General features: G+C 41.4%; 2 protein-coding genes across 3 annotated transcripts in view; one reads left to right on the top strand and one right to left on the bottom strand.

Annotated features, from left to right (window-relative positions):
* The window catches only part of dnmt3bb.1 (DNA (cytosine-5-)-methyltransferase 3 beta, duplicate b.1), a 53,981-nt gene extending 46,790 nt beyond the window's left edge, over positions 1-7,191 (bottom strand). For both annotated transcript variants that reach the window (XM_034087178.1, XM_034087180.2), the window contains exon 1: positions 7,002-7,191. In XM_034087178.1, coding sequence (XP_033943069.1) covers positions 7,002-7,009 — 8 coding nt within the window. In that variant the 5' untranslated portion in view covers positions 7,010-7,191. The remainder of the gene's footprint in view (positions 1-7,001) is intronic.
* A 1,165-nt stretch (positions 7,192-8,356) lies between these two features.
* commd7 (COMM domain containing 7) lies at positions 8,357-19,506 on the top strand. The gene is made up of 9 exons (XM_034087380.2): positions 8,357-8,499; positions 9,308-9,361; positions 9,817-9,919; positions 10,872-10,928; positions 11,112-11,149; positions 11,944-12,034; positions 13,585-13,634; positions 18,050-18,098; positions 19,365-19,506. The coding sequence occupies exons 1-9, from the start codon at positions 8,419-8,421 to the stop codon at positions 19,439-19,441; spliced, it is 600 nt and encodes a 199-aa protein (XP_033943271.1). The 5' UTR covers positions 8,357-8,418; the 3' UTR covers positions 19,442-19,506.
* Positions 19,507-24,726: the final 5,220 nt, after the last annotated feature.

The raw sequence follows: 24,726 nt of genomic DNA, 5'->3' as shown, positions 1-24,726 counted from the left end.
AGCGGCCGCTGCAGCGTGAGCTAACCGGGAGCTAACGGGAGAATAAACTCCTGTGGAAGAGCAGCCAATACTGCAGCGGTCGGTAAATGCTGCAGAAACACATTAATAAACAATGAACCACGGCACTCTGGAGAAAAGTATAAGGTTGGAGAAGTCGTTATTCAATTTATTCTGGCTTCGTGTGATTAAAAGCAACACGATCATCGACCCGACGCAGTTGTTGTTGTTGTGAGCGCCGTAATGGCTGCCGTTGTGGAGCAAATCAGCGATGTAAACGGTGACGTCATGACGCAGCAGGGGCAGCTCTGGGGCGCCAGTGGGCGGTGTGCACAGAGCGGGAGCTGAAAAGGAAAACCGGAGCTGAACCAGAAAAGCTCCCGCTCGGAGCTAGAAACTGAAAAGCGCCGGTGTGAAAGCCGCATATGAGTTTGATTTTATCTTATTTACACATTTGCTTCATGCTTTTTATTATGGATTATGACTTATCTATGTTCTACTTTGTTTAACTACCTTTCTGTCTTTGTTAAATGAGCTCACTAAGACCAATTCAAATAAACACTGTTTGTATCGTAGTTTTTTGAGTGTTCATACTGGCTCTGCATCCTGGAATTAAAGTGTGTTCACAACTGTATCTTTTCTGAAACAGCTTTCAGCTTTAAGAAACAGAGAAGTGAGAATTAATTAGAGGAAGGATGGAGGGCAGAGAGTGAGGGGCCCAGGAAAAGGGGACATGTAGTTGGAGGGGGGAGGCTTCACATCAAAGTTCTGTCTGGTGGCAAGAGATTAGGGACCGCATTGCAAGAGGGGATTGTTCACTCCCCAAAGGGTATGAACATGAATGTGTGTGTGTGTGTGTGTGTGTGTGTGTGTGTGTGTGTGTGCGTGTGTGTGTGTGTGTGTGTGTGTGTGTGTGTGTGTGTGTGTGTGTGAGAGAGAGATAGAGGGGGGTCTCTCTCTAGGGGCTGCATTCCTTGTCTGTCATATACTTTATGGCCCCTTCAGGCTCAGATCAAGCCGAATCTGTATACATTGTCTACTTTGTTGCCTATTGTACGACTGAAGGCTCGTACGGTATATAATCCACTCGCTCAGAAACCTGTGACGAGAACAGGGTAGGATTTTCACGGCGGCCATGGCCGTTGTTGCCCCTCGATCTGGACGTTATGGCCCACAAATAATTGTACGTCCTACGGCCTCCATGGCCTTTGTGCCCATCACACTGTTAAAATCTCGAAGTTGCTTTAAAAGCGTCAGAGCAGTGGTCTGGTGTCTGAACTGCATTATGCTGCGTTCACAACGGAGGCTATGCGAATATTCGCATTGCTCTAATCGCTGGAGTTTCACGGCCCGTCCACACGGCGGCGTGCGCATGGCCGTATCCACCATTGAGGTCACCAAGGTCCGGACCTCGGTAATATTTTCAGAGCTGTGTATATAACAAAACTTGTGAAATAATTGCACTAAACGGGGTTCTTTGTAGTACTTCCATTTACTGACGATGGGGGCGCTGCATAACTACATAGCCTCGGTTAAAGCAAACAGAAGAAGACGACATATATCAACAAACAAAAGTGATGAGGTATCTAGAGATCTGAGTCCAGCGGGCTACTTGTGTTTCTGTTCATCAGGACATCATATGACCAGCAGATCCTGTGTGAACGCTCTACGTTAGTCAGTGGACGTCCAACAACATGCACACTAACTGATATTGCAGCTAGAGGCTATACTTTGGTTTAAACTGCGTGAATAAACTAGCTAGAGAGCTAAAGGTAATTACATTCATCCAATGTCAGAAGGATTACCTTTTAACAAACGTTGTAATGCTTTTTTTTCATTTCAATTTGAGTAAAATATTGAAGATATAACATTGTATTGTTTTCTTTCTACACTGACTCAGATATAATGAAAAGACTACATCAGTCGAAGCTCAGCTTTGGTAAGGAAGAGACAGGACAGGCAGAGAGAAAGAGATAGTGATTGAAGTCGGGGAGGAACTGCAGGTACAGTCACACAAAACAATGTAGGCTTAATAACCCCATCTATCTATCTATCTATAACAATAGTCTTCATTTACAATAGGCATCATTTTAAAACAACATACATCTATTGCAGTTATGATGTCATAATAACATACAATTGTATAAAACACCATTTGCTTACATCTTTGTTCTCTTTTGAGAATCAAACAAAACAGATTTAAATAAAATAATGCAAACAAACGAGTGGAATGAACTAAATTGCTGAATTGCTTTAAACTCACTGGCAGGAGTGACAAGTGAGGAGGAGCAAAAAGTGAACAACGAGGGAGAGATTGAACAAAGAGAAAGAGTAGAGGACAGAGAGAGTAATGAACAGGAAGAAGACAGAGAGACTAAAGAAGATGGAAGAGAGGCTGCAGGTTATGGAAAGGAGAGAGACATGGAAAGTGAATGTTGACAATGTTTTGTGATCATTTTAGCCTCTTCTGCATGTCCAGATCATTAATAGTAACAATCAACTGATTCTTATGCATTACACTTTCAAAAATAATTGATGCTGACATTGTCAGCCCACTGACATGGTTTGAAATCAATATATTATCCAATGTGTGACCCTCCACAGGACTTAAAAAGCACCTAACTAGATCATGAAAATCCCAAAAATCTAGGGGGGTATCTCCCGCATGTTTGGACCTCGGTATTTAGGAAATCCTGGATACGGCCCTGAGCGTGCTTTGAAGCTTCAATGCTTCTGCCCATTCACTTTGAATGGGGTGACGTCACGCTTTGCCGAACTGCATTGTGGTCGCTTCGCTTCAACAGTTGAGCAATGTTCAACTTTTGAAGCTTCGACGGAAGCGTCAGCCAATCAAATCATATGCCAGTACAAGCTCTAGCCATTGAAACCATGTGCTTGTGTGTCCGGGGCGGGAGATTCATGTGATTGGTTGTTATTCGAGTTTTAGACACGCCCACCGACAAGCTTCAACGCGCGCTGCCGTGTGGATGCTGCGTCACTGCGGCTGTCAACTGTGTTTACTCAGTCATTCAAACAGGATGCGCTGGAGAGGGGGTGGGGCTTATATCCATTTAAATACTGTGGTAGACTCAACTACAACAAAATGAACATATTTGACCGTGATTTAATTGTAATACACGTTTCAAAATGATGCCGAAGTAACAACATATTGATAATGGTTAGTAAAAACCATAAATTAATGCTTTGACAAGTGTGCAGACAAGACGGCAGGCGAAAAACCCAAAAACACAGACAGTCTGTGGTTTGTCCAGTTTCTGAACAGATATGAGGAGCTGTGAGCTCTGAGTGCTAACAGCTAACGGCTGCTGTTTTGGTTTTCTGATTCAACGTCAGTCTACCGCGAGAACGCGTCACGCGAATTTGAGGCTCGAGTTGAAAATTGTTATTAAAGAGAATCTCGTACACACACACAGACTTTTGCGTTTCAAAGTATTGCTTTTTCATACAGTTGATTGTTTGAGCTTCACTGTGCACTGCTGAATGACGTATGTGCAGAGTTTGACCCTTGAAGGCTGTTTCTTCTGCTCTGAAATGGAATATATTTGTTACATATTAATAGAAATTTCGATTTTTTTTATTTGATTTCGGATTTGTGAATGGGAGAAGTAGTAGATAGAAAACATACCAAACACTAATTATTCAAAGTAGAGTATTTCATTTTATATACGGTAATACTAAGGAGGCATATGCCTATATGATCATAATGTTTGACATTATTGATATTAAAAAAGTGATTTGTTTTCCATGTCATTCGTGTGTTTTTGTTATCAGAAAGTGAAGTTATTTATTTGTAAGCTCCAAATAAAAATGTTTCCCTCAATGGCCTTAGTATAGTATATTCGGTAGTAAACAGCAGCGAATATACGGCCCACACAGGGGGGGGGGGGGGGAATGGTTAGTAATCAGCAGCGAACCGCTTCAGCACATGTATTTCGGTTTATTCACGGCATTCTTTTTGTTATTCTACAGTATTGTTGTTTTATAGCTATTTGTTAATGTATAAAACCCAATTTGTGTTCTTTGAAATCGAAAAGGATATCGCATTGTGTTTGTTACTTTCGTTGCAGTTGTTTATGTCTTAAGTGTAATTTGGCTTGGCTTCCTATTTTGTATGGACATGCTTTTATTTTGAGAGTTAGCGCTGATGACAGGAAGTTGTTGTTGCTATGGAAACAACGTGATGGAGATTAACGGAGAAAAAGTAATATCTACATATAAAGACGGAGAAAGTAAACGATAACGTTTATGGTTAAGTGTTATCACCCCCCGAAGAGGCACAAGCTCTTACGTTGATATTGGAGATTTCAATAAATTCAATGCGGCTGCCAAAAAAAAAGAAGTAAAAATGAATATCCGAATAACGAAATTGAAACCCGAATAGTAACAGTATAAACAGTTATAGATTATAATGATTCATTTGTCTTTGTACAGACTTGACTCCTCCATTACGAAGACAACTAAATGTACTATAACATTTGTAATTTAAGGAGGTATAATATGGTAATAAATACTAGAGAAAGTATATCAATTGGGATGCATTGTTTCCAAAGTATAGTATATAAGTAATAAACATATGTCACCTGTTGCTTTGTGAACTCAAGTTTAAGAGCCACAGGTTTTTGGGGCATTTTGGCTGGAGAGGGTTGAGCAGGATGTGCGTCAAGCTACCACATGTTACATATACCTTTTATTTTTCCTTTCCCGTGTAGAAAAGGCTGTATTGATGAATCACTACAAGAGTGGTAATATATCTGATGCCAGGCCCTTACAGTTGAAGTATAGAGTAAGAATATCATTCTCATCAACTACTAACATTAAGAAAAGTGTGCCCACATTGGGCCTACACCACTCCAAGAGGATATATTAAAAGGATACTTTTTTGCAAATGTTGCTCTTGGTCATACTGGCACTGAAAAGATCCCTTTCTCATGTGTTGGGGGACTAAATCTAGATTATTGCACTTCTCTTTGCCACTACAACTTAATAACAGGTTGAAAGGTCACAGCCTCTGGGCTAGCAACACATGTCACACATTAAAATCGATTATGAACTGGTTCTTAAACTCACTGATCTTTCTGCCTGATCCAAACATGACATATATTTCAAGTGAAAACTATTATATAATTTTAGTAAACAATTGTCATTTGTTTCTTGATTTTTTTGGAGGTATTAATTATCAATCTGTCCACAGACAAATGTAACCTGCTGGATGGCACATAAGTGGAGTTTTTTTTGTACTGTGCAACTCCAGTGGTAAAACACTACAAAGTTTCTTGTCATAACCAGCACAGTTTCAGTGGGCATCGGACATTTTTAGTTTGAGTGATGGATGGCAAATGTGTCTTGCTGTGTGTATAGTGTGACTCACAGTAATCTCCTCAGGATTTTGTATAAACTAAACAATCAAGAATCATCAGTACTGAATGGGGTCATTTAGTTCGTTGTGAAAGAACCTTTCTTTTTAGGTAAGATATAAAAGATAAAATATACAAAGAGCTATCCAGCGATCATCGATAATCATTTAGAATCTGTATTTCAAAGAACTGCATTAATTCTCAAGTGGTTAACAACAAGATAAATAAAACTGCAGCAAACATGCAAAGAAAACACTACAAATGTTAAATAAACACTTCAAGTCAAAGTTTTTTGCAGCAGGTAAATAAAAATGTAGTGATTTTTTGGCTTTTCTGTTTTATATCGTTATAAATTGAATATATTTTAGTTTTTGTTCATTTGCCAGGAAAGAAATGAACAATTATCTGATTTTTGATTCAAAAGAAGTGTGATGGGTGTTAATATAATTTAGATTTGACAATGAAAACCAAAGTAAATTGCATTCCTAACCTAAACACTCTCTCCTTGGACTCTAGTACACAGATATGTCAGGACAATTCTGGTTAAAAATGTCAGTGTAAACAAAACTTAATGGATTCTTCAAGTCTCCTCAATGCATGCTATAACAATACATTAAAGTTGTCTCTAAAAAACAAAATTAGGAGGTTGGACTGAAATCTTTTGGTCATTCTGAAGTATTATTTTTCAAGTATATTTGTAGTGTTAACTTCAGAGGGGTCTGTGTTTTCCTGCTGGCTGCGAACATTACTCATGTAAATAACTTCTGAATGACTCCTCCCCTTTCCACCGCGTGGCTCCTTTCTGCACTTTGCAGTGACTCCAAAATGAAAGAGACTTTTATTTGATATTTCACCCTGCATGTCATACAATAAAAAGCTCTACTCATGAATCACCGAGTCACAATAGAGGACTAATCCTGAGAGGAAGTTTGACCGGTAAACCTACACCGTCAGTGCGTGTCCAAACACCAGGAAACAAAAAAGTGCACAAATCCTGTGGTGCAATCCCAATAAGTCATTCCGTTCAAACAAGACCTTCACTTCATAGAAAACCCTGCAGGGACTACATAGGGGGTTTATAACATCATTACTCGTAATAATAGCGCAATAAGTATCCATTAAGCACGACGAATGGCCCAAAACTCACCATTCAGTGCCTTAATTAACGTGAAATCAATGCAGAAAGACTTAAACATGCAATAAAAAGGGTTATTAGTGCTGTTAATAAAAAATAATTTAATCTAAATGAGACGCACCATAAATGAAACAGTGTGCACTACAGGTCTGCACAGTCCTTACAGGAATATACGAGAAATGTATTAAGACATGCTTTATAAACTCGAAACAAACCGAGTATTATCGTCTGCGTGACAATTAGTGAGATGTTTCCTCCATTCAGCCGGATCCAGCGTGCACATGGGCAACTAAACTACCGAGCGATACACTTTACAAGTGCACGACGTAATTAGGAAGAACAATATACCTACAATGAGCCAGGCTCCACAAAGAGCGGCGGGAAAGTGTCAAATGTGATTTCAAATAAAAACACTAACATTTTTCTATGTGAAGTTTAATTATTCGCTCGGTGAATTCCTGCAAAAAACGCCATCCCCGGTGAGACATACTTACATAACCATCCACGCTTTTTGCACTCATCCACGGCTGGGAAATGACACGAAGATGTCTTGTTGTCTGAAGAGTAAAATGTGTGGAAAATGTCTTTACAAAGTTCCTCAAATCTGCATTCAACTTGAAGCACTGAGCAAAAGTCTGACTAGAGCTCTTGCAGGAGTTGATCACTCTGTGGAAGCATGCTGCTGCAGATCTCTCTCTCTCTTCCTATAGGTCTCTCTCTCGTGCTGTGTGCGTGTGCGTGTATCCGCTCTCTCTCTCTCTCTCTCTCTCTCTCTCTCTCTCTCTCTCTCTCTCTCTCTCTCTCTCTCTCTCTCTCTCTCTCTCTCTTGATCCTCGCGGTGGGTCGGCTCGTGTGCTCAGCTCTTCCTGCAGGAGGGGTGAGAGCAAATTGGCTGCCCACGTGTGAATGACCACTCCCATTTTCTGAACCAGGCAGGTTAAACATTACAAAAAAGAAAGAAAGTGAGGCGGCAGCTACTACGTCTTTTCTATGCGTATAAACCATAGACTGGTATAAATGGGTGTAAAGCAGGAGGAAAAACCAAATAACAAAATGGTGATGCTAAAGGCACAACATTTGCAATGTGCATTACAAAGTATTGCAATTGCCACATTTTATTGTATTATTTTACCTTAAACAACCTTAAACATCTCCACAAAATGGAGTACTGAACAGGCCAACTAGATCCCATGACCCCGAAGTGGCCGGGCCCTCCCGGTCTTCACCTGCAAAACGTGAATTAAGGGGACTCATAACAATAAAGAAGGGAGGAAAAATGCTCAAAAAGAAACATAAAAGGACAGCAAGAGCAAGCAATCCAACTGCAAAGAGAGACAGATAGAACATAAAGAGACACAGAATGACTAGACAGTGATACAAAGTGACAACAGAGACAAGAACAACTGTTAAGTGACACAATAACACCAAAAAGCTACATATTCACAGAGATGCAAAAAGATTGAAAAGACCCATGAAACCACACCAATATGCATATAGCCTACTACCAAGAGTTGCAATATGACTATACGTCAAAGAGACACAAAACATTAGAAAAGAAACAAAAGCATCACAAGTCTGTGTCTTGCTCCTATTTAGAAAAGATGGGGTCTTTTGCATGCCTGTAGCAAGGGGCCTATTGTATCATAATCCCTCCATTCATCTACAGCAGTAACATGCAACACACACATTAACAGCATTAATATTAATTAATCATATATAATATTTAAACAGGGAACATTTTAATGCACAATGAGTCATTTTCATCAGTTCATTTTAGTAATAACACTCATTTGTTAATGATGAAGGATCTGCATACTTCACTCTGCTTTCCACGCATGCGCACTGAAGAACCCGGAAGTGGAGTCCAAAACAGCAGCTCTGACGGTTTTGAGGGTTTTCTCAGATAAAAAGATGCAGCTAAACTTCAGTAAAGATGTTTTATCGGACTCTGTCAGCACCGACTTTCAGAACCTGAACAAACTAAACGAGCAGGTAAATACACCTCGATGTTTACATCCGGAGACAACAAACAGCGCAAGTTTAGTCAACGTTAGCTGATAACTGAGCTGTATTTCTGAGCTGTACTCATGTTTTAGGGTTGAGTCTGTTTCTAGCATATGTGTGAATATAGATTTAATATATTTTGATGATTTAAAGTTGAATTGCATTGTGTATTGGAAAGGTTTGCGGGATTTCACCTCGTTATCTACACCAGCTGACAGCTCACATGCGTCATGTGACAGCAGACTGTGAACGGTGGAAGAAATATGTTAATACAATTACTAATATGATAGTGTAGATGTATTGTACTGCACATACAATTCCTGCATGCAAATCTTACTTGGATAAAAGTAAAAATACCAATATTTAAATACCAATTATGCACAATGTAAATATGTAAATGCGTTAACAACATTGGATCTTTTGCATACCTTTCTACATTTCCCCCCAATCAGCCATTAACTTTCACTAAAGCTAATGAAAAGAATAGAGACTGATACTAAACTTTAGGGGATTCAAATATCTGTGATTTAAAATGTTATTGTAGTTTCAACAAGACCCATTTATGCCATTGATATTATGATAATATAATAGCATAATAATTGAAGTACTATATCAATGAATACATGGCTGTTGTCTGTTGTTTCTATAAAATGTTTATTTAAAAAAATTCACAAGCAGCTTCAATAGATGCATATCAATTAAAAGTTCTAAATATAGATACAAAGTCTGCGGTGAAAACATGGTGAGGTTTTCTTTTTAGAAATGGATAAAGACTTTCATGTTTCTTTCTATGCAGCAATTTCTTCGTCTGATTGAAATTCTGTTCCAGTTCCTGCTAGAGCCTAAAGAGGTGAGCTTGAACACACACACACACACACACACACACACACACACACACACACACACACACACACACACACACACACACACACACACACACACACACACACACACACACACACACACACACCAACGTTCTCTTTCTCTCTCTCACAGTTTTGATGTTAATGGGACTTTGGACTCTGATTAGCCTTGATAACTGAACCGAAGCAAAGCGTTGCCTGTCCTATTGTGCATTTGTGCAAATTAATGCATCCATTTCAGTGCTTCAATTTCTGTGTGTGTGTGTGTGTGTGTGTGTGTGTGTGTGTGTGTGTGTGTGTGTGTGTGTGTGTGTGTGTGTGTGTGTGTGTGTGTGTGTGTGTGTGTGTGTGTGTGTGTGTGTGTGTGTGTGTGTGTGTGTGTGTGTGTGTGTGTGTGTGTGTGTGTGTGTGTGTGTGTGTGTGTGTGTGTGTGTGTGTATAGACAGAGAGGTTCATGCAGCAGCTCGGTGAGTTTGCAGGGCAACATGGGATGAGTGCTGGTCCTCTGAAAAACCTGATGAAGAGCGTCCTCCTGGTACCACAGGGTGGGAAACACATGCACACACACACACACACACACACACACACACACACACACACACACACACACACACACACACACACACACACACACAGCCAGACAAACATAATAAATCCAGTTATCCACAGGTGTTACTCTGCGATAATGTGGTGGGAATTCTGTTGTCGATGTCCCTCTGCTGGGCTTATCTACTCCAGTTAGTTATTTCCTACATTACCCAGAATACATTGTGATATTCACCAGAAAACTTCTTAAGAGCGTTGAAAAGTTGAACAGCATTTAAAATTAGTGAGGTGTATACATTTAGATGACTTTGTCCTTAAACACATAGTTATTAAAAAATAGAATCGAATATTGCAACATTTTGTGGAATACATTTATTTGCTTTTTATGCACTTTGGATCAGAGTTGGATCAGAAAGTCGATTCCACTCTCTACTTGGGGACTTACAATCTTAAGATAACCTAACATCTTCTTATCCAACAGCAAGGGAACACATGCTGCATAATCTTTTAGGCATTATGGTTGATCCTGAAAATGGTGTGTCTTCTTAAATAATGTTTTTTTAATAATCATTTTTAAATGATTAAGTAAATCTTAAAACAAATCTCTCACTGAGGATCCCATACAACTTTATAAGTTGATCTTTTACATAGCTTGGACTTATTTTGCTCACAAACTTGAGTGTAACCAGTACATTATTACATAATGTCCCCCTGTATTTTAATAATGTATAAGTTTCCCTTTCCTTTTAGCAGTTCAAACTAAGTGATTTATAATGCAACCCTAGTGCTACCTATTGTATCTCTTTTTTAGGATGATACAGTCATGAATACACCCGTTTAGAAATGTCCCACGACTCTCAACTTGATACTAATAAAGTTTAAACTCTGAAGTGACAGAAGAGCTGCAGCTTCAGGAAGTTTTCCATCTCAGTGATTCTGTGTTCTCCTCAGGCGCCATGAAGAAAAGCCTGACAGCCGAGCAGATCAGAGAGGACCTTGTGTCATTAGGTATACACACAAATCTTTCTTCACGGGATCAATTTATAACTGGGTTAAGTAAAGCTGTTGGATTGTATCTTCTCATGACAGCATGTTATGTAACGAAGGTGATACCTGATTCCCACAGTGTTTCGAATACATTATTGTGAATATTTTATACGTGAAACCGATACTGTTTATCTGATTCCTCAGGGCTAAACGAGGACAAGGCGGCTCACTTTTCACAACAGGTAACATTCACTACTATTTGAAGACATAAATATGAAGATTCGGGGGTGTTCCAGCACCCTCTGAAAAATCTTAAATGAATCATCTGGGGAAAAGTCCACTTTAGTTTAGCATTATTAAAATGATGATGATCCAGTATAATACATATGAAAGAACAGAGGTGTTCAGGGAGTCTGCAAACAGTTTCATAGACAGTGAATGGAAGTGAACGAATACATTTGCATTACTTTAAAATTCACAAAGAACTCTATAAATGTGTGCAATTTAGTCAAAGAGATATATGAGCGTTGGATTAAGAAATATGCTTTTTGGTTTGCCCTCATTAACTTCACTGCTCAAAATGTCTATTCCTTTTATTGTTTGCTTTGTCAAGTAAAACAAATATTTGGGGAAATGTGCTTAATAAAGACCCCGTTCACATCATTTATAAGTATGGTTTTCTGTGACATGGGTAGTGTGAATGCCTGGTATGATGTTATCGTTATTTAAGTGTCAAAAAAGAGATGGTTAAGAAAAGTAAGTAGTGCAATGTTTTGGTAATGCATATTTTCCCATATTTCCAATAGTCAGAAACTAATTAAGGCCTTTCATATTAATACATCAGAAAACCAAGAATTCTGTAATTACATTACATTAAAGAAATACTCATGATCCCATAGGAATCTAGGTATTGAACCTAAGCAAGGAAACCAAGGGGACAAGTCACATTAATTATGTTGCCTTCTGTGCTTTTTTAGTCACATAAAATGCCTTCGGGTATCATTTAATGAGCACAGGACTTCTGTGTGTTTTGCAGTGGGGGGAGCACTCTGCAGCGCTGTGCAGACTCGCTGTGGGACAGACTCTGATGGTCAACCAGCTGGTGGACATGGAGTGGAAGTTCGGAGGTGAGACAGACATATCAAATTCACCTCTCACCAAAATATACTTTCACTTTAAATCTCTCTCTGAGCACACTGGGGTTGTCTCTTCTCTCAAACTGAAGGTAAATATTCATGATCACAGAGGCTCTCCTCTATTAGCATAGCCTGTAATCTTCTTTGTTCGGGCTCATTTAAACACCCCACACGTGTGCAGGACTCTATCAGGCCTCATTGTTTATTCATACAACCTGATGACTTCTTAAGACTTGCAGGTAATATACATGCTAATACGCTGAGCAGAGGAGTCATTAGCTTTGTGCAGAGCTTTTGTTGAGCTGATCTTCATGTTAAAAGGCTCCTGACGTGCTCCAGTTTATGGGACGGGGTGTGCCTGTACGTAACACGCTCCACTGTAGTTTACTCTGCTGCGCCGTTGTTGAAATGCTAAAAGCTCCAGCCGGGCCAACAGACTCCGTCTCTGCATGTCTGAGACTCACTCGCCTGGGGAACAATATGTCCACCGTTTGTTTCACATGTCGCTATTCAAGTCAACCGTGTTAGAGGTTTCATTTGTTTTAATGCCATGGACACATTTCAAAATTGAGAATATAACTGGGACCCTCATATGTATGTTCCTAGGAGTATTTTGACTTATTATTGTAGTATACATGTAGCATTTAAACTGAGATTACCCATAGATAGATTTTAAACTATTTTTATTTTTGTATTTACTTTTTAATATTTACTTGCACTATATTTGTCTGTTTTTCTGTATTATTGTGTTGCACTGTTGGAGAAGCCTGTGACCTAAGATTTTCATCTACATAACTACTCTGTAGCTATGTTCGTAAGACAAATAAAGAACCTTGAACCTTGAGAACAATGTAATTTACGTCAACCCAACAAACTGCAAGTAACAGTGTTCCTAAACGAAATATCAGAGGCAAATCAAGTAAAAAAGCATCATTTGAAACTCACTTCAGAACAGACACACACATATCTAGCGTGCTTGATTCACTCTAAGTGCACACATAGTATACTACATTATATCTTTGTTTTATTTAACATATTCTTTATGCAGTAAAGCTCAATGAGCCCAGAGTCTTAATCTTAAGAGCGACGTTTTCAAGAAACAACAACAATACGAACCAAAGTTACAGACAGACAGGACATTCATACAAAAGACAACATAGAATGTGTAAGATTAGAAAATAATTTAAGGGGAAAATGAATATTATTATTTGAATAACATGTTTTTTTAGCATTTGAATTCTTATGAATACATCTGGAAATGTGTCACCCCTATGGGAATCACTGCCATACAATACCGAACATTTATAGTGAGGAAGAAAACAAGTGCAATTTATTTTGAGGTTTTGCACATTTGGTTCTGGTCACTCAATACAGCCATCATCAAAATCCATGGAGGATTGTTGTATTTGAAACACACTTTCAAACAGCGAGAACGATCAATATATGATTATTTGTACCCTCTTTTAAAGTCATATATCAGATTTAATTGTTTATTTTGTATAGATCTGTGTATCATGATGTGTTTTTTCTGAATCCCACAGTGACTGTCGGCACCAGTGAAGTACAAAAAGTGGGCAACGTCTTTCTTCAGGTATAAAAACCCTGTACAGAACACACACAACACATAAAACACACACACAGTTCGGGACCTGTTTGTTCAACACAGTTCTCATTCATAACACTCCGGTCGATGTCTCACTATGGGATGCGCCTCATCGCGGAGCAAACAGAAGCATCAATCTCATTACGCCAATCCTGATTGGCTGGTGATCTTGACGTCAGCGTCAGGGAATCCACCCCCTATAAGTAGCTTGCGCAACGTCGCATGCGTCATTCAAACACCTCTTCTCGCTTCAGAGCACATCTCTAATAGTAGCCGGGCTAGCTTAACAGTCCACAGACTGAACCCAAAGCTAATTTCGGTCGACGGGCGTTAGCCGGCTACCCTATTCTGCCTTGCAGAAGAGTATAGTACTAACACACCAGTTAGTATTATAATCAACCTCGCCATTCTTCCTCAGGAATTAAGGTAAGGTTTTGATTGTTCAAGCTAGCAACACACCTGTTGCTAGCTTGTTTTTCCCTCACTACCGACACCACGGTAGCGAGGACGGATTTTTTCTTTTCTCTTCCACGAAGGAGAAAAGGGATTAAAAGGATATTACCACACCAGGTAATATTCTTTGAGGAAAAAGACCCACACCGTCCTTTTTTTCTACGGATTAAAGACAGGTTGGGAAAAAAAATTCTCTCGACGTACCTGTTACGAGCGGGTCCTCTTCACGCCACGCGGCGAACAAGATGGACGCCTCTCTCCCTCACACCAGAGGAGTCAGGGAATCGGAGGCTCGGCTCTGCGGCTGCGGGTTGAAAGTGTCAGGCACAGACTCACACCAGATCTGCTCGTCCTGCCTCGGGCTGGAACACGCCCAGGAGGCCATTGACAACCCCGGCTCGTGCGGGCATTGTGCCCGCTTCACTATGAAGAGCTTCCGCCGAAGGTTAGCACGACAAGCTAGCCTGTCGGGACAGGACCCCCTCATGTCCATTGGTTTGCCGGCTGGCAATCAAGACACGGGGGCGTCCGCCGCAGAGATGGAGCCCCTCACTATGTCGGTCTGGGGCTCATCGACAGCGGCAGCCGCAGAACCGGAATCCCGTGCCATATCAGGCCGAGACCCGGTGGCGGCAAGAGACGCGGGAACGGGGCCCCACGCTTTACCAAGCTGGGGCTCCCGGCTGGACCTCACCATGGTTTCACCCGCGGAAGATGTCCTAGAGTTAAATTACATGGAGGACGAAAAGGATACCTCTGAGTTCCTCCTGTCTGACTCGGATGAGCAGGAAGACGACATCTTCATGTCATCGGCTCAGGCTGCAAAGCCGGGAGCGATGGCTGCTCTCCCAGGCGATAGCACACCAGCTTCGCCCTGTCTAAGCATGGACCTGCAGGCCGTGTGTCCAAGCTAGACATCCCGTGGCCTGAAATGGCCAAGGAGACCTCCAGGTCCCGTTACGAGGGGAAACGTTTTCCCCAAACAACGAGGACGAAGAGGCAACTCCTTCCGGTCTTCCCGGAGATGTTGGATGAGGTGTCGGTCTCGTGGAGAGACCGGCCCTTTAGCAACAAGGCCCCAATCCAGGGTGCCTCCTCCCTAGACTGTGACGGCATGGAGAGGCTCGGCCTGCTCCGCATACCGCCCATGGAACCGCTGGTGGCAGCCCACCTCCTACCGAGGATGGGCCCGTCACCAAGCAGGAACCCCACGCTGCCAGCAAAAACGGACCGATTCCAGTCGACCATGACTGAACGGGCCTACAGAGCCGCAGCATTGTCCGCCAGGGCTCTGAACGTTTCCTCGCTGCTAACCGCGTACCAAGCGGAGCTCTGTGAGGATCTGTCGAGCAATCCTGGACCGGCCACTCTGGACGAGATGGTCACGGACATTTGTCTCCGTGTCCAACGCTGCGCCGTCCCTGCCACGGGCAAGGCAATGGGGATCATGGTGGTGCAGGAAAGAGCTAGATGGCTCAACCTCACCAACCTCCCAGACCGGGAAGAAGAAGCGAGCGGCCTGACAGCCCCCCCTTCTCCCCTCTGTGACAGAGCTGGAAGTTCTTTCCCCAGCTCTAAACGTGTTCCCGCTGCCTCGAGAGATGCCTCAACGTCATCCTCAAGTCCGCATGTCACACCTTTTGTTGTTTTTTCAATAAACCATTTTCCGCTGACGCATCCAGGCTTCAGGCCGAGGGCGCAGCTCAAAAAAATGAAAAGAAAAACAATAAACAGTCCGTTAACTATAAATCCCCTTCTGAGAGCAGCTACGGCCTCTCTCAAAGGGCGGATAATAAACGGGTCTGTGAAGGCACCACCGTCACGCGCATGCGCAGTGACGGTGGGGATTGTTGAAATGGGGTACCACCGTGTTCAGACACTAGAGGGCCCCATAACACAACAAATAGAGACTCAGAGGGTAAGAGATGTGACATCTCCGCTGGCTCTAAGGAGCACACAGTGGAAGATGCTCACAACATCTGCTTGAGTTTTCAAGACAGTAACACGGGGCTACAGACTCCAATTCGCTGTCACCCCCCCTCGCTTCTCGGGCATTCTGTATTCACAAGCCCGGGGAGAGTCAGCCCTCATTCTGGAGAGAGAGATCCTCTCACTTCTAGAAAAGAGGGCTATATCTATAGTACCTGCCGAGCAGAGTCAGAGCGGCTTTTATTCCAAGTATTTCCTCGTTCCCAAACGGGGAGGGAACGGAATTCGGCCAATACTGGATTTGAGGGTTCTGAACAAATATCTAAAAAGATACAAATTCAGAATGCTCACTCACACATCTCTGCTGTGTCTCGTGCGGCAAGATGACTGGTTTACATCAGTCGACCTGAAAGATGCGTATTTCCACATCCCAGTATATTATCCACACAGGAAATATCTGAGGTTCGCATTTCAGGGGATCTGTTACGAATACAGAGTACTCCCCTTCGGTCTGTCTCTCAGTCCAAGAGTGTTTGTACGTTGTACGGAAGCCGCGATAGCCCCGTTAAGACAACAGGGTATTCGCCTGGCGACCTACCTGGACGACTGGCTGCTTCTCGCACAGTCGGAGCAGGAGGCTATTACGCAGACAAGTGTCCTCGTAAAGCACCTGCTCAACCTGGGTTTCATAATAAACACATAAATAAAGAGCATGTTGTGCCCAGCACAGACTGCACTCTTCCTGGGTTTACACCTGAACTCCGTGCCCTTTACAGCTCGCCTGTCAGCGGAAAGAGTGAAAGCTTTCAGAGCTTGTCTCGCTCTTTTCCAGCTGCGCAAACATGTTCTCTTCAGAACATGCCTGCGGTTGATGGGGCTCATGGCGTCAGCCATCCTGGTCGTACGACTAGGACGCTTACACATGAGGGAGTTTCAGCGCTGGGTGGCCGCCTTAAAACTAAACTAGGAGAGTAATGGTTACTGTGAAATGCGTAATGGCACTGCGTCAATGGCTGCACCCGACTTTTCTAGTACGGGGCGTGCCTATGGGTGCTGTCCTTTCACGGAAAGTGGTCACCACGGACGCATGTCTGACAGGCTGGGGAGGTATTTATGAAGGCCGTCCGGTGAGGAGTCTCTGGAGAAGAGACCTGTACCCCAATGGACATTGAGGCATTTCCTCCGCCGCTGGGTCCCTCTGGGGAACAGCAGCCGGATTTGCTGTGTCCAGTTCGTGCTTACGCACCTGTATGGACAGATCAAGGGTGCTTCGTCATAATGACCAACCCCTTGTGTCCTGGGCTAACCCTTAAAAGGGCAAGCCTGTTACTAAGCAACGGCTCTCCCACTGTTTTGTGGAAGCAATTGCTTTGGGGCCCATACGAGTCAGAGTTCGCAGGCACCCTCGGGTCCGCGAGCTCTTTCGACTCAGGGTCTGGCTGCATCCTGGGCTCTGTCCAGGATGTCTCCCATCCAAGACATCGGTGCAGCGGCGAGCTGGTCCTCGCCGCTCACTTTTGTCCGCCTCTTAACAGGCTGGACGTTCTGCTCCCAGTGTGACTCAAGCAGTGCTGGGCACCTGGTCGAGTCAGAGCTCTACCTGTTAAGTTCTGGTTGGTTTGGTGATTTTCGAGATAAGCTCGTCTGACAATACGGGAGCTACAATTTCCCATAGTGAGACATCGAACGGAGTGTTATGAATGAGAACTATAGGTTACTTACGTAACCCCAGTACTCAGAGTAACATGAAGTGAGATGTCTCACCAGACGGCCCTCCTTGCTATGGTGAAGCGAGAAGAGGTGCTTATTTTGAATGACGCATGCGACGTAGCGCAAGCTACTTATAGGGGGTGGATTCCCTGACGCTGACGTCAAGATCACCAGCCAATCAGGATTGGCGTAATGAGATTGATGCTTCTGTTTGCTCCGCGATGAGGCGCATCCCATAGTGAGACATCTCACTTCATGTTACTCTGAGTATTGGGGTTACGTAAGTAACCTATAGTTTTTTCCTCTTGCAGTTGAAGCTGGTGGTCAGAAAGGGGAATTCCACTGAAAACGTTTACATGGGTGAGCGATACTGACACAAACAGCTCTGACTTAATCGATTGTATTTTGCATACCACAAAATCTGAGGCCTGATTAATCAAAACACTTAAATCAATATTTTATTAAGAAATACAGCAAATCCATGGACTGCAAGTCTTTGAGTATATGTGACAAGTTAGTAATTGTATACTGAGATATCAAGTGATCCCAAAGTTATTCAAATCCAGCAGTAAATCAGACTCAAATGTCAACATGTGCTGATGTGATGCTTGACAGAGAGACAGAAAGGTATTTATAGGCAACACCAATGTACAGTTTGCAGAAGCAGTGGAGGGAAAATGCAGCTCAATCCACTGAGATGGAGACGGGAAAAGTTCTACAAATGTATTTTTCTTTACCAATAGCAACATTACGCTACATACAAATTGAAGAGAAAGGAAAAACTGGCTTGACTGTGAGCGTGTGAGAAATGTGGAATTGTTTTTGTGCCTTCAACTGGACAATTCCAAAAAGTAATGCATAATAAATGTTTATTGTCCCCTGTAATCCCCCTCTAGCTAAACTGCCATTTTTAAACCCAGTGATCAATGGTTTGATGACCAATAAAAGTCAGAAAATGATAAATCACAAACAGGTGTGCAAAGTATTTTCATGATTCTCTGCAGCTGAAAAGTAATACTATTGAAATCCAGTTTTTTAACCAGTCAACTTGTCTTTTAACACACCCCAAGACTGTTCACACTTACATGCATGCATGCATGCTGATATGTTTCATACATGCTGAGTGAGGGGTCTTAAGTGTTCTTAACACTGGTCAAAGTCAAACAGCAGGAATATCATAAATGCTAGATTGTTTTCTGACACACCAAAACCTTTCTCACCTGCAGGAGCTAACTTTGTCATTTTGGTGTGATTACTGCTAGTAGTTGATGTTTATAACTTGAAGTCTATGATGCGTCACGTTATAAACTAGAGCTGTCAAGTTTCTATTAGTTGTCCAAATCATAACACAACTTTTCATTTTGTTATTATCAATTGGTATCATTTGGACGTCATTCCTAGGCTCCAATATCCCACTTCTCAAAACAGATGGATTTCACCATGACTCCTCAGCAAACGATTAAAGCTGTCAAGAAACTAAATATAAGATATTTTAAAACGTATCTTTTTTTTTAAGTGTTAAAGGGAGTCAACATGTCATTTTATTTATTCATCTCTGGTGTTACAGAGTAGTACTCTAGTCTTATCTTCTAACATTTTCCTGTTTTCCACCCTCATGTCTTCCAGAGTTGACACTCCCACAGTTTTACAACTTCCTACACGAGATGGAGAGAGCCAAGGCCAGCATGGAGTGTTTCAGCTGAGTGTGTGTGTGTGTGTGTGTGTGTGTGTGTGTGTGTGTGTGTGTGTGTGTGTGTGTGTGTGTGTGTGTGTGTGTGTGTGTGTGTGTGTGTGTGTGTGTGTGTGTGTGTGTGTGTGTGTGTGTGTGTGTGTGTGTGTGTGTGTGTGTGTGTGTGTGTGTGTGTGTGTGTGTGTGTGTGTGTGTGTGTGTGTGTGTGTGTGTGCGTGCGTGTGCGTGTGCGCGGCTGCAGGGCAGTGAGTGTGGAATGTACCACGTCATGTTCTGTGTCTTTGGGTGGCAAAATGACTGAAGCTAAACATAAAAATACAATTGATTTACTGCCAAACATTTGTACTGAAATATTCTTAAAATAAAACACACACATTTTGAGGTGTTCCTTCAACTTTGAATTATGTGGAAAACTCCTATTGGCTTTCTTTTCTTGCAGTTAGCAGGAGTCCTTTTTTAATTTTTTGAGAAGGAAGTCTGACGTCCATCGATTCTTTCTCCTGGAAGTTGAGCGAGCCCTGTGGGGAAATGTTTTGCATCTCTATCCAAAAGAAAACCTTTAAAATGAAAAGAGAAACTTAATCCAGCCTTACCTTACCCCACCTGTTTGATCAAGTTGAATCCTGCTGTTGTTTATTCTTGTTCTGTTCAAATAAATTGAACTGAATGTTAATTCCATTAAAGATGGAGTGCAGTTAGAAAGAACTGTGATGTAAATAATTATTAATTATGTCATTATCAAAAATAAACAAACTTGGTCCCATCCCACCACTGAAATGAAGTGGTGCTGAAAGGCTTGATGGCAAAAAGTACCGCACACTGACTTCTGACCTGGAGGCAGATTTCACAGTAATTGGTTGACGTGTGTCTACTTGTTGCCGTTATTCCTCCACACTTTGATCAATTATGATTTATACAGTAATTGGTTTAGTGATTGATTAATTAAAAAGTAATTGACTCTCTGCTTATCTTGAACAGTACATCTACTAAACCTCACACCTTTCTATCCTGAGCTTTGATGTGTGCTGCATGTCAGGAAGTGTCATACAAAAGAAGTAGCTTTGTGATGCTGATCCAACTATCATCTCTGTGTGCATTTATCCCACTAGAGGTATTGCAAAAATATCAAAATAGCCTGATATTATCACACCAACATATATTTTTTTGAAACAACCTATTTAAAGATGACATTATGCTCATGTTCAGGTTCATGTTTGTATTTTGTGCCTCTATGTGACATGTTTCATGCTATAATGTTTAAAAAGATGTTATTGTTCTCATACTGCCTGTGTTGCAGCACCTCTTTTCACCCTCTGTCTGAAACCAGAGCCCAGTCTGCTCTGATTGGTTAGCTGGCTGGCTCTGTTGTGATTGGTCAACCCCTTATAGATGTCCCGCAGTGATGTCAACGTAATGATGTCACCATGTTACAGAAGTAAACAAAGGAGTCCAATGGAGACGTTTCATGCAGAGGGGGAGTGTGTGGGAGAGAAACTCCCTCTGGGGGGGAAGTGAATTTATGTGGAAAATTGGTTGTTATGCACAGTGTCAGTTTATTAGGAACCATAAAACGCAAGCAGCCCTTCAATAATACGTATCGTCATCAAGTCATAAAGTCTTTCTGTTATTGAATCTCCTTTCATAATAATAGAAACACCAGTCAAAACATTGCAAAACAAGTGAAGCCACCAAATCTACCTTACAGTTATGTTCTCACTTCTCATAAATCTCACTTATTATATGTCCTTTTCAAAACATTATTCATACAAAATGATAGTGTGGAGGGGATACCACATAAAGTGGGTCTCTAACAGTCGGGATAGTCTTTTATCAGACCGCCCAAGTCCTCTCTTCATTTCCTCCAACATGCAATTAATCAATACACGATAGGACTCTCCCTTTTGGCGTGCCATTATAGTGTCTGTGACCACAGACTTCACTTCACAAAAGGGTTTCCCCCGAGGTAATCTTCCTGCCATATATACTTTCAGCAGGTGTTTAGTATCCAGACACACTGATAATTTGCCTCCATTAAAAAGTGCTCCATTAGTTTCAAACTTCACATGTCCAACATAAAATCTTAATTCATGGCAGTGATGGATTCAGTCTGAGCACGTCCTAACAGGGTTTTATCTGCAAGAAAATCCTCAACAACTGCTTGTATCTCATCTAAACCAATTTAATTGTCACACACTACCCACCAAACATTTGAAATCAACTTCTATTCTGATACTTTTTTCTTCTATTCTTTAATAATGTGTGTTTAACAGAGATGCAAAGTGTGTGAATCGTTCAGTCTAATCTCATATACCAGACCCATCTACCCAATATGTGTAGTGCACTTTTAAGACAGTATGGTCAAGGACCTCTCATGGTTGCGGTGATTAACACTGTTTGATAACTATTTTTATTTTTGTAAGTTATACACTCTCTCATTCACTTCTTCTAGTAATCAAAAAGCATTTCAGGATAACAGCTTGGCCAAAAAAAGGGGCAACCTGGTTTTTTGGTGGACACAATTTGGTCTTTGCCGTTGCTTAAAAACGTACATACATACAAAAGTTTAACGATGTTGACCCACTGAAGTTAGGCATAATATGAATAAATCCCTGTTATCTAAACCACCATATTTAATTTAAAGGAGCCGGGCGGGACTATTCAGAGATATTCAACTCATCACCCGAGATCTGCACTGTACTTCATGCTCTTTTTGAAAATGCCTCTTCATTTAACACTCCCCTGCTGTTTTCCCCAAGTACCGCAAAACTATTACTTGCAAGAAAACTATTGTTTAAGCAAATTATTAATATACGTTATAACTTTGGCGTTCCTTGTCAGTTGGTTTGGGTATGAATGATTGATAGATTACAATGTGACTCCTCTGCAATACAAACATACTGTGTACTGCCCCTATCCAACCACTATCCCACTCTTCGAACATACTGTATCTTTATCACTTTCACGTTTGAAAGTTCTCTAACTCTCCTCTCTCAGGGATTACCTCCTGTCATTTAAGGCAAGGCAAGGCAAGTTTATTTATATAGCAATTCAAAGTGCTTTACAAAAAATGAAAGACATTAAGCATTAAAAAAGAAAAGCTAATAAAATAAACATTAAAAGAAAAAATACATGGATAAAAGTTACAGTGCAGTTTAAGATATGAATAGTTCAATTAAAAGCAGCGACAAAAAGAAAAGTCTTCAGCCTGGATTTAAAAGTAGTCAGAGTTGCAGCGGACCTGCAGGTTTCTGGGAGTTTGTTCCAGATATTTGGAGCATAATAACTGAACGCTGCTTTACCATGTTTAGTTCTGACTCTGGGGACAGAAAGCTGACCAGTCCCTGAAGACCTGAGAGATCTGGATGGTTCATAATTTAGCAGGAGGTCAGTAATGTATTTTGGGCCTAAACCATTCAGTGCTTTATAAACCAGCAGCAATATTTTTGAAATCTATTCTTTGACACACAGGAAGCCAGTGTAAAGACTTCAGAACTGGAGTGATGTGATCCACTTTCTTAGTGTTAGTGAGGACTCGAGCAGCGGCGTTCTGAATCAGCTGCAGCTTTCTAATAGATTTTTTAGTGAGACCTGTGAAGACACCATTGCAGTAGTCGAGTCTACTGAAGATAAAGGCATGGACAAGTTTTTCCAAATCCTGCTGTGACATTAGTCTTTTAATCCTAGATATATTCTTTAGGTGATAGTAGGCTGATTTAGTAACTGTTTTAATGTGACTGTTGAAACTCAGGTCAGAGTCCATGACTACACCTAGATTTCTGGCTTTATCTGTTGTTTTGAACATTGCAGACTGAAGCTCAGCGCTAACTTTTATACGTTCTGACTTGGCTCCAAAAACCATTACCTCAGTTTTATCTTTGTTTGATTGGAGAAAGTTCTGACACATCCAGTCATTGATTTGTTCAATGCACTTACTCAGTGTTTGAATTGGAGCATAGTCTCCTGGTGAAATTGTTACGTAAATGTGTGTGTCATCTGCATAGCTATGGTAACTTATTTTGTTGTTCTTCATTATCTGAGCCAGTGGTAGCATGTAGATGTTAAAGAGAAGAGGCCCCGAGATGGAGCCTTGAGGAACCCCACATGTCATATTTGTCAACTCAGATGTGTATTTACCTATAGAAACAAAGTTGTTTCTGTCCTTTAAGTAGGATTCAAACCAATTTAGAACTGTTTCCGAAAGTCCCACCCAGTTTTCCAGTTGGTCTAGTAATATGCTGTGGTCAACAGTGTCAAACGCAGCACTGAGATCTAATAATACTAACACTGAAGTTCTGCCACTGTCTGTGTTTAAGTGGATGTCATTGAAGACCTTTACAAGAGCAGTCTCAGTGCTGTGGTTTGGACGAAAGCCTGACTGGAACACATCGAAACAGTTATTTAAATGCAAGAAATTACTCAACTGTTGAAAAACAACTTTTTCAATGATTTTACCTAGAAATGGGAGGTTTGATATGGGCCTGTAATTGGTCATTACTGAAGCATCTAGATTATTCTTATTTAAGAGCGGTTTAATGACTACAGTTTTCAGGGCCTGTGGAAAAACACCTGAGTGAAGAGATTTGTTTACTATATGAAGTAGTTCTGAGGCCATGCAAGGCAAAACATCTTTGAAAAATCCTGTTGGAATAATATCAAGGCAGCAGGAGGAGGACTTCAGAAGTTGTATAATGTCCTCTAGGTTTTTATCATTAATCTGATGGAATTGTGTCATGATGTCTGAATTGATGTTAAGTCTTATCTTTAAGTTCACATTTCTTCACTTTCTCCTCCTCCTCCTCCTCCTCCTCCTCCTCCTCCTCCTCCTCCTCCTCCTCCTCCTCCTCTCGTCGTGTGACTGGACATGTTACGACTTGTTCTCCTCCACACAAGAAACGTGCAAAGATCTCTTGAAGGAATTCATCAAATGTGACTGGTAAAATTATCCTTATGTGGAGTTTTACATCATAAACAAGCTTTCGGCTTTGGCTCAAAAAACTACGCTTCTATTGTACTGTTATCAGAACGATTTCATTGTTAAGGTCTCTTCGTGAGGGGTTTTGTTTATAATAAAAAAAAGACAATAACACCTTATCTTTAAAAACCTTCCTCAGCTGTGTTTGTCTTCCTGACAGTTTGTGATCTATGGATGTAACAACGCACACTATTTGCAGATGCTGCCAACCTGTTGTTGTCTTGGTGTTTGGCATAAATTACCCTGACATCATCCAGGTGACATTGATATCTTTAATCTTCTCTTCTCAGCTGTTTCCGTCAGCAGCTTCAGGTATAAATGAAGTC

The sequence above is a fragment of the Pseudochaenichthys georgianus genome, chromosome 7 (assembly GCF_902827115.2).
Source record: "Pseudochaenichthys georgianus chromosome 7, fPseGeo1.2, whole genome shotgun sequence".
Classification (NCBI taxonomy): domain Eukaryota; kingdom Metazoa; phylum Chordata; class Actinopteri; order Perciformes; family Channichthyidae; genus Pseudochaenichthys; species Pseudochaenichthys georgianus.
This window is presented reverse-complemented; position numbering and strand designations above follow the sequence as displayed.